Source organism: Zingiber officinale, chromosome 1B, assembly GCF_018446385.1.
Source record: "Zingiber officinale cultivar Zhangliang chromosome 1B, Zo_v1.1, whole genome shotgun sequence".
NCBI classification, from domain to species: Eukaryota; Viridiplantae; Streptophyta; class Magnoliopsida; order Zingiberales; family Zingiberaceae; genus Zingiber; species Zingiber officinale.
In genome coordinates, this window is record NC_055986.1 from 134,276,414 (window position 1) to 134,286,540 (window position 10,127).

At 48.6% G+C, this 10,127-nt stretch overlaps 2 protein-coding genes across 2 annotated transcripts; both read left to right on the plus strand.

The window, feature by feature from the left end:
• The first annotated feature begins 1,459 nt into the window (after positions 1 to 1,459).
• LOC121980280 (peptidyl-prolyl cis-trans isomerase-like) lies at positions 1,460 to 2,216 on the plus strand. Its single transcript, XM_042532260.1, has one exon. The coding sequence runs from the start codon at positions 1,502 to 1,504 to the stop codon at positions 2,018 to 2,020; it is 519 nt and encodes a 172-aa protein (XP_042388194.1). The 5' UTR covers positions 1,460 to 1,501; the 3' UTR covers positions 2,021 to 2,216.
• Positions 2,217 to 2,341: 125 nt separating this feature from the next.
• Positions 2,342 to 5,026, plus strand: LOC121980271. The gene has a single exon (XM_042532249.1). It carries the CDS (start codon positions 2,985 to 2,987, stop codon positions 4,932 to 4,934), a length of 1,950 nt encoding a protein of 649 aa, XP_042388183.1. The 5' UTR covers positions 2,342 to 2,984; the 3' UTR covers positions 4,935 to 5,026.
• The last annotated feature ends 5,101 nt before the right edge of the window (positions 5,027 to 10,127 follow it).

Consider the following 10,127-nt stretch of genomic DNA (forward strand, 5'->3'; position numbering starts at 1 on the left):
GTGCTCAATAGTGTTCTTAATGCACTCTGAATTCTAATTCAACATCAAGTTTCAATCTGTTCTTATAACTTCAACAACAATATCAAAGAAATAAGCTTATTTATAACTTCAAAGTTCCAATCTGTTATTATGCCTAAGCAATTATTATAACTTCAAAGTCCAATCTGTTCCACTTTGAAATAAGCTATGTATTTCAGAGCTAAGTTGGAACAGAGTTGAATAGATTGGAACAAATTTCAACTGCTGCACACAAATCAACAGTTAAACTCACGCAGAAATGACGACAAAACATAGGGTGTCGCCGGTCGCGGGGGTGGAAGATGGTGCCGTTGGGGACGCTGGAGGCCGTCGGGGAGGGGTTAGGACTTTGAAATCTGTGGGCTAGTTGGACAATGGCGGCGGTGGTTAGCGGAGGTGGATGATGGCGAGAGGTTAGGGCTTGGGCGAGGTGGAAGATGACTCCGGCGGATGATGGCGAGAGGTTAGGGCGAGGTGGAAGATGGCGCCGACGGATGATGGCGAGAGGCTAGGGCTTGCAAACTACAGCTGCGGGGTTCTGCGTGAGTTGGGTTTCCAGCGCGCATGTGCCTTGCACGTGAGGACCTTTTTATATGGATTTTGTGGTCCAGGGATGATCCAGGGACGTTTGGTCCAGAGGATCCGAACTGGTCTAATATCTCTAACATGTAGAAGTTAGTAAGTAATTACTACATGTTATGAAAACTACATGCTATATTCCTCAATAATAATTAGATTATATTTGTTTAAAATAAAATAAGTGTGAGTCTATACATTTTTTTACTTATTGAATATTATTTTAATTAAGTTATTATTCAAAGTAAAATTAAAATAATATAAAATAATTATTTTACAATCTAACAATTAGCTTCTACATATTAGAGTAGTTACATGTTAATTTCTATATGGATGATGATAATCAAATAATATTCATTTACAATATAATAATACTCTAGAGTCTTCATCATTTGCTTTACTTGTTAAACTATTATTTTAACTAGATTATTATTCAGAAAAATGAAATTAAAATATACAAAATGACTATGGTAGATATTAGTTGTTAACTTTTATACCACTGATTGATTAGATAATTAAGAGTATTTTAGATAGTTCATTACTTTAATAAGATGTTCACATGATAATTTTATAAATGAGACGACTTTTGATTTTAACCTTTAATTTGCCCATTTGTTTTATTTTATAAGAACCACAAATAAGGCCAGGCGATTATGCTCGAATCACGTGATAATCACGTGCTTACCGCCCATCAGCGGCATCGTGCGGTAATGACTCCTCCCGGTCTTCCAAACCCTACGATGCTTAAGATATTGACACGCGTATCATTTCAACGGACCAGATATTTTCTAAAGAATATCTCCGTCCAGTCGTTCGCCCTCGCCGCCTTTATAAAAGATGAGCCCTAATCATCTAAAAAATACAAGTGAGAACCGATCAGAACAGCGCCTCCTTTTTTGAGACGACGATGGCGAACCCTCGTGTGTTCTTCGACATGTCCGTCGGCGGCGTTCGGGCGGGTAGGATCGTGATGGAGCTGTTTTCCGACGTGGTGCCGAAGACGGCGGAGAACTTCCGAGCGCTGTGTACCGGCGAGAAAGGGGTGGGGCGGTCTGGGAAGCAGCTACACTACAAGGGCTCGAGCTTCCACCGCGTGATCCCCGGATTCATGTGCCAAGGCGGCGACTTCACTCGCGGCAACGGCACAGGCGGCGAGTCCATCTACGGCGAGAAGTTCGCCGACGAGAACTTCGTGAAGAAGCACACCGGCCCCGGTGTTCTCTCCATGGCCAACGCTGGGAAGAACACCAACGGTTCGCAGTTCTTCATCTGCACCGAAAAGACTGCGTGGCTCGACGGTAAGCACGTGGTCTTCGGCAACGTCGTTGAGGGGCTGGACGTGGTGAAGGGGATCGAGGAGGTCGGATCCCAGAGCGGTGCCACCAAGAAGCCCGTCGTCATCGCCGACTGCGGCCAGCTCTCGTAGACGAACTTCATCCCCTACGCCGCGATTAGTAATAACGTTAGATTTCGTTTTTGTTGTGGGTTGTGTTGGTGACGATCCGTGATAAGGGATGAATCCGGCGATCATTCACTTCCGGATCTGGTTCTTCCTTCTGCTTCATGTCTGTTGAGTCTTCGAATGGTGTTCGGAAAATGAAAAATCGATAGATTGATAATTCCGTCGTCTGTTCTTTTCGTTTTACTGATGTTTGATCGATGGAAGGATCGACTTCCAAAGTAAAAAAAAAGTTTTGAAATAGTCTCCAATGGCTGCCAATGTTCTTCTAAATTATTCCAAAAATGTTCAACTTTGGGGATGAAAAATTATTTCCGATAATTTGGGAATGAAACGGAAGCAAAATGACCATCTGCTATTAATAATAATTAGAAACATCGCGCGTCGGATTGCAGATATCAGGCAGAATAGGAACGATGTGGAGCATTTGTCGCAGTAAAACCCCCTTGCAAAGAACGGATGTGGAGCATTTGTCGCAGTAAAACCCCCTTGCAAAGAACGGCAGGCAGACTAGGAGGAAGAGGAAGAAGATCAGAGAAGAAAGACGACGACGACGGTCTCTCTCCTCTCCTATTCCCCCTTTCCCATCTGCAGTTATGGAAGCCGCAAGAAGTCGAACGACATGGGCAGTAAAAGATCCCCTTTTGAATGATTTTGATGGCTAGGAGTTGCAGAAGAAGAAGAAAGAACTCGCATTTCGACGACCCCGATTTCCAGGACGAATTTTAGAGCATTCTACTAGAAAAAGTTGATCTTTTAGTAGATTTTTTTTTCTTTTTTGGCAAAAGAAGAGATTGAACTCCCATTGCTTTGCCATCGCCATTATTGAGGAACGGGTTCAAGAATTTAGGGTTGAAAGTTCCCTTCTTGCTGGTAAAATTATTATCGAAATCTTTTTCCTCTGGGAGTTGGAGAAGAAGAGGCCGACAAGATGATGGGCGATGGCGGAGTAAAGCAGATACTGGCGAAGCCAATCCAGTTGGCGGACCAGGTGACCAAGTGGGTGGACGACGCGCACTCGTTCCGGCAGGAGTGCATGGAGATGAAAGCAAAGACGGAGCGGTTGGCGGGGATGCTCCGGCAGGCGGCGCGGTCGGAACTCTACGAGCGGCCGGCCCGCCGCATCATGAACGACACCGAACAGGTGCTCGACAAGGCGCTTGCTCTCGTCCTCAAGTGCCGCGCCAACGGCTTTATCCGCCGCATTTTCACCATCATCCCCGCCGCCGCTTTCAAGAAGATGTCCACGCAGCTCGACAACTCCGTCGGCGACGTCTCCTGGCTCATCCGCGTCTCTTCCTCTGCCGGTGGCTCCGACGACGACATCCATCTTGGCCTTCCCCCCATCGCCCAGAACGAGCCTATTCTTTTCCTGATCTGGGAGCAGATTGCCACTCTCCTCACCGGCTCTCTGGATTCTCGTGCTGACGCCGCCGCCAGCCTCGTCTCCCTCGCCCGCGACAACGAACGCTACGGCAAGCTTATCATTGAGGAGGACGGCGTCGGTCCCCTCCTCCGTCTCATCAAGGAAGGGCGCCTCGAGGGTCAGGAGAGCGCCGCCCACGCCATCGGCCTCCTCGCCCGTTACCCCGACAGCGTCGAGGCGATGGTCCTCGCCGGCGTATGCTCTACTTTCGCGAAAGTCCTCAAGGAGGGCCCTATGAAGGTCCAGGCCATGGTCGCTTGGTCCGTGTCGGAGCTCGCCGCCAGCCACCCCAAGTGCCAGGATGTCTTCGCGCAGAACAACGTCGTCCGCCTTCTCGTAGGCCACTTGGCCTTCGAGACCGTGCAAGAGCACAGCAAGTACACCATCCCCTCCAAGGGGCTGTCCATCCATTCCGTCGTCATGGCTAATAGCACCACTTCCACCGAGGTCTCCAGTGACCCCGTTGCCGCCGTTCCTGACACATCTGACCAACCAGTCGTCCAACATCCCGCCGCCTCCCAACTGCAGAGCGCCAACCAAAACCAGATGCATTCCGTTATCCAGTCCACCATGACAACCAAAACCAACAAGCTCCCCACCAATTCCAACACCCACAACCTCCCAGCCGCCGGCAACGGCAAACACCACCCTGTCTCCTTGGCCGGCGCCAGCATCAAGGGGCGCGAGTTTGAGGACCCCGCCACTAAGGCCTACATGAAGGCCATGGCCGCCAAGGCCCTGTGTCAGCTCTGCAAGGGCAATCCCTCCGTCTGTAAAAGCGTCACCGAATCCAGAGCTCTCCTCTGCTTTTCAGTTCTCATCGAAAAAAGCACTGACGAGGTACAATATAATTCCGCTATGGCCTTAATGGAGATCTGTCGTGTCGCCGAGCAGGATTCCGACCTACGACGATCCGCCTTCAAGCCAAGTTCACCTGCAGCCCGTGCAGTGGTCGACCAACTCCTCAGGATAGTGCACAAAGCCGACGATGACCTCCTCGTGCCCTGCATTGTCGCTTTGGGCTGCTTGTCAAGGACCTTTCGGGCCACCGAAACCAGGATCATAGCCCCATTAGTGAAGTTACTCGATGAGACAGAGTCTATCGTTGCAAAAGAGGCTGCCATTGCCCTGACTAAATTTGCTTCTTCGGACAACTACCTTCACCTCGACCATTCCAAGGCAATCATCAAGACGGGAGGCACCAAACATCTAGTGCAGCTGGTTTACTTTGGCGAGCATTTGGTCCAGATTGCAGCACTGATATTGTTGTGCTACATCGCCCTCCATGTCCCTGATAGCGAGGCACTGGCGCAGGCTGAGGTGCTGACGGTGCTTGAGTGGGCTTCCAAGCAAAGCTACATGGTTCAGGATCCAACACTTGATCATTTGCTACCCGAAGCAAAGGTTCGTTTGGAGCTTTATCAAGCAAGGGGTAGTAGTAGAGGATACCATTAAACACTCACTCTTCTAATAGATTGGCAAAAGAGCTGTATTTCCAACTCTAACTCTCTTCTAAAGTTTGATGAATGTACATAATTTGAGGTTAATTCTATGCATTCTTATGCACCAAGAGATTATCTGTTCGGAACTGATACGGTTAATAAACAAAAGAGCAATGATATACTCAAGGAAAAAAATTCAAAGAAAAGTTCAAGGATAGACATATAAAGTCATGACCCACCATTTCACTTTTTATGGCCCTATCACTTTATATGTCTATCCTTGAACTTTTCCTTGAGTTTTTTTTCATTAAGCATATCATTTTTCTAAACAAAAGGACCCTCCCGAGGAATAAGGAATCAATAAATTTGCACGATTGGATAGGTTTTCTATGGAATCCACTTTCAGCATGGACCGGACTCACTCGAGACTCAACTCTTCTCACCTCTCCTCCGATCGGCTCTGATCCTGTCCGAAAGCAGGAAGATGGAAAGTTAGAAATATGGCAGCTTCGTTGACCGGCTGTATACCTCACTCTGCTCTGCAAAACAAGTAATGTCAGTGTCAAACCAGGGAAGGGGTCCTCGGCGTTGGCCCTCCAATGCTGAAGTCAATCACCGGAGCAGTAAAAGAAAACGGAGCAACAGTAACTCTAGCATCAATAATGAATCTCGCGTACCTTTGCCGATGATAAACCCCTTTATATAGAGCCCTGGTGGGTGACGTATATGCTTCTCGAGGCGTAGACACGTTCTCCAATATGTCTTGTGAAAGAACCTGTCAGGAAAGTACCTCTGACACCATACCTTAACAGGACATGCATATCCCTGACAAGATAGTAGAAGTTTCCGCTGTACGATCCGCCTATCGACCATGCCTCATGTCAGCGGCACTATTTTCTAAAAGGATGCCGAGAGATACTACAGTGGTCCCGTTGCTTGTCCGAGTGGGGTAGCCGCTCGGCCAAGACTCCTCTGCTCCGTCCATGGCCAGGTCCCACTACTTGGCCAAACGGGGTAGCCGCTCGATCGGAACTCCTCCGCTCTGTCGGCCTCACTTGCTCTTTCCTATGATAACTGTGCAGTAACATGCTCTCCTCTGTTCGGACAAACTATCCGGTCTCCTCAGCGTCCCGCTGCTTCACACTAAACGTCAAATTATTGTATCATATTATCCTCGAGTTGGACGGGTGGTTTGCTCAGATATGTCTACCGCTGGTCGGGCACTGAATGCTCGATCGACCATTGTAATTGTCCCCCGTTCGGCCCTTTGATACCTAGTGTTGACCACCCTGATTTTAACCTCCACCTTGGTAGTTGACCCCGTTCTAGGTGGGCCTCCCTATATCGCCACATCACAAGCCCCCCCCTCAAGTCTAGTAGAAGGAGACTGCAAGTCCGACTGACTGGACAAGTAGCATCTCCGGTGTCTTACACGACCGATTAGACCCTACATATATTCCCCAGTTTTTGATCGACACACGTCTTCGCCGTTCAGCTTCCTTTCTCCAAGCTAGGCCGTAGCTGCCGCTTGGATCATGTCTCCCCAAGCAGATGGTGCCTCAGTCGTTCGCCTATGTGACACTTTGTTATCTGTGCCCGGTCGGGACGATGGGTGACAACACTTGACGAACTTTCTTCTTTCCTTGTGCTCCCTCGGGTGATCGCGTCTTGACGTCATCCAAATTTTTTGAAGACCGTGCAAATCTATGATCATTATGGCCGAGCACTCAACCCTACTTTTAATTAAGTCGCATTAGTAGCTTCTGATAGCTGAACGCTCTGTGCTTCACTTTCTGTCGCCGCACGTTTGACGTGACAGGTGAATATCCGTTGCCGACGTGACAGGTGCCCTTTCAAATTCAACGACTGGATCTTCTCCTAGTTTTTTGTAACCCTGGATCGGACTGTTTAGGTCGATCGACCATGAGGTTTATAAACCTCACTTGCGTCGCCGTCGTCTTCCTTCCTCACGCTTTCGTCTTCAAGCTTCCTCCATGATGCTTCGCTTCTTCTTCTTCTCTGGTAATCTTTCCTGTAAGCTTCTTCACTTTTTCTTATTTGAATCTGTTCGTTGTTCTTCCTCGACCCCATTTTCGATGGTCAGTTCCTCGTAACCCCCCCGTCCCTGGGCTCTGCTATATTTCCATCGAGTCCAGGTTCGGCGGGGACGATGTTGAGGGTCTAAAATTTGCCTACCAATTTCCTTCCGGATACCAAATTGCTATTCCTTCTGTCTTTGACCGGCCACATGCACCACTGCCAGGTTTTTTTTTTATGTTTCTTTAAGGATCAGTTGACCGCCGGTCTACGGTTCCCTATTCATCCTTTTTTTTCCACAGTCTATAAATACTTCAATATTTCTCTTAATCAATTAGTGCTGAACTCCTTTAGGCTGTTGTGCGGGGTTGTAGTTCTGTTCCGCCTACACGATATTCCTTTAACTCCTCGGCTCTTCCATTACTTTTATTATCCAAAATTGTCCGAGTCGGGGACCTTTTTGTTCCAAGCCCGAGTGGGCCTGGTCTTCTTTGACAAAATGTCATCCTCCAATAAGCATTGGAGGGACCACTACTTCTTTGTTCTCTTTACCGAACGGCCAGACTTCCCAACCGGTTGGCAGCTAGAAGTGATGAGCCCACCATCATCCAAGAAGTACAAAAGTCGATCGGACTATGATCTCCAGGCAACTTCAAACTTGACTGGTCAGAAGTATCACATTCATAAGCTGCTACCGGAGGGCGTCCTTTACGTGTTCGGCTTGAGTCTGATCCACACGAAACTTCCGTCCAGCTTAGGTATGCTTTTTATTTACCCTATTTTTGAATCTAATTGATTTTTCCTCCTCTTTTGCAGCTCGAATCATGTTGCGAGCATGTCTGGCCACCAAGTGCAAGCTTGCAAACACAAAGATCAATGCTGTGGTCGTGGCCTAGTTGGAGAGTCACGGCCTACAACCGGTCGACTCCCACGAGGATCGGCTCGGCGACGAAGAGGGAACGCAAGCGCTGGGGAGCGGAGGGGGAGCTAGCCAGATGGCTGCTAGTGGAGTAGAAGTTACTATGGACCTTCCTCCTGAATGGTCGTCGATGATTCCGATTGCGGTGGCTTCGAAGTCGGCCACTTCTGGCGAACCCCTGTGATAGCGCAAGAGACATCGCATGGAAGCGTCCTCCCGTTCCGCCACTTCCGCCCTGCAGACTCCAGCACAAGGTGGTTCGAGACCATCCTCCGAGTGGGGCAAGATATCTACGCCCGCTCCTCCCGAACAAGCAGAGGCAGCGCTTCACACCGCCCTTTCATCTGATCGGACACCGTCCTTGTCCGGGCTACCGTAAGGGAGCATTTTTTCATCATCGGTCACCTTCATGCCACCTCAATCCTTGCCAGCAACCCAAGTGTTCTGTATCCGACCAGTTCCCACATCGCGGTCTATGGGCAGGGCGACCTCAGACCCCTCCCTCTGGCCCGAGCAGCCAGAGGCAAATAACGGTGATTATCCATTTGTCGACCGACGAGTATCGCGATGTGGACGACCTGGCGTCCCACACCCCTGAGCACCAGATAAGGATCTAAGGGCTTCTTGCACAAATATAGGCAGATGCCTGGGCTCATGTGGTGGTCATCTCTCTAGGGGAGCTAGCTAACAATCACACTCAAATGTCCCCTGGGATATGTACACTGCTTTTGCATTTACTTTTTATCCATTCAACCCTTACAATTTTCTTGTTGCTACAGTTCTGGGTAGAGTCTGGCCATGTGCCACAGACTTGCCCATTTGGAGCACGAAGTCCAACAACTGCGCTCCGAGCAGCCAATCAGCTACTTCACAGGTGCGCTTGGAGCAGATGAGCGTTGAGGTGTCCCAGTTAAAGGATGATTTATAGAGGAGCTTCGAGCTCCTGGAGCTAGAAAAGGGCAAGCGCGCCGAGCAGGCAACGCAGTTGGCGAGGCTCAACAAGTAGGCCACCTCCTTCGAAGCGAAGATCCACTTGGCTAACACCAGGAAGCTCTGAGCCATCGAGGATTTAGAGATCAAGAATAAAGAAGCTTGGGTCATAGCTCAGAGACTGAAGGAGATGGAGGCGGCACTGAACACTTAGCGGGAGAGCCGATCGGCTGAACAAGCAGCAGCGTAAAAAAAACTGGACGCTAAGGATGCCACACTAGCTTTAATGAAAGCCAAACTGGAGGCCTCCCTAACGGCTTTGGAGGTTTATTAAGGCGCTGAGTCAAGCCAGTTCGAGCTTATGAAGCGGGACTACCTTCGCTCGGACCCTTTCAATGACCGGTTCACCGATAGGGCCCTCCGCCTTTTCAACCTCGCCATCGATGGGACGCTCGACCAGCTAAAGAGCGGCGGTCATATCCCTGCCACTCTAACCAATAAGGTCATCAGTCGGGACAAGCTGACCGAGTCGTTGCCCGATGACGTGCTGGACTACCTCGAGTGAGCCCGCCTCTTGCAAAGTTTGCCTATTTTTTGTACCGCCCCTCGATATTTTGTAAAATTTTTCTAAGTGTTAATGCAAATTTGCCCGTTCGGTGTACCATTGTTAATCCGAGTATGTCTAATCAAGCATCACCCCACGTCTGTTAGAATTTGAGGGATATCTTAAGGCAATCGTCTTACAGTTTTTTCTATTTATTTGATAAGTATGTGATGCAGTGATGAGGGGCCCACCCCGCGGAGGGTCACAACCACAGTATAGGTAGAGCTGTCAGACGAGACAACCCATGGCGGGGAGGGTTGACCCGTGGTGGGCCAACTATTTGGCGGGCGGAGGCAGGCTAACCAAATTTTCAACCCAACCCAATTCAAGGTGGGTTGCAAGTTTAGCGGGCCAACCCGCAGGCCCATCAATTTTTTTTTAAAAAAATTAAAAAAATATATTTCATATCTTTAACATTTTACTTCAGAAAGATTTCATCAATCAAATGTATCCATAAACATGTATTTTAAATATAAATGGACACAAACGAGTATTTATGTGGGATGAAAAGTACTATTTTTATTTCAAAATTATAACAAAGAAAGATAATAAATTGACATAAAACTTAGCTTACATATTGTTTCTCAACCCGCGGGCCAACCCAAGCCCGTTGTGGGCCGACCCGCGCGGGTTACGGGTCTAGGTGGGTCGATCCGCAGCGGGCTTGAAGTGATAAAATTCCAACCTAACCCACTTAAATTGTTTGGCGGGGTGGG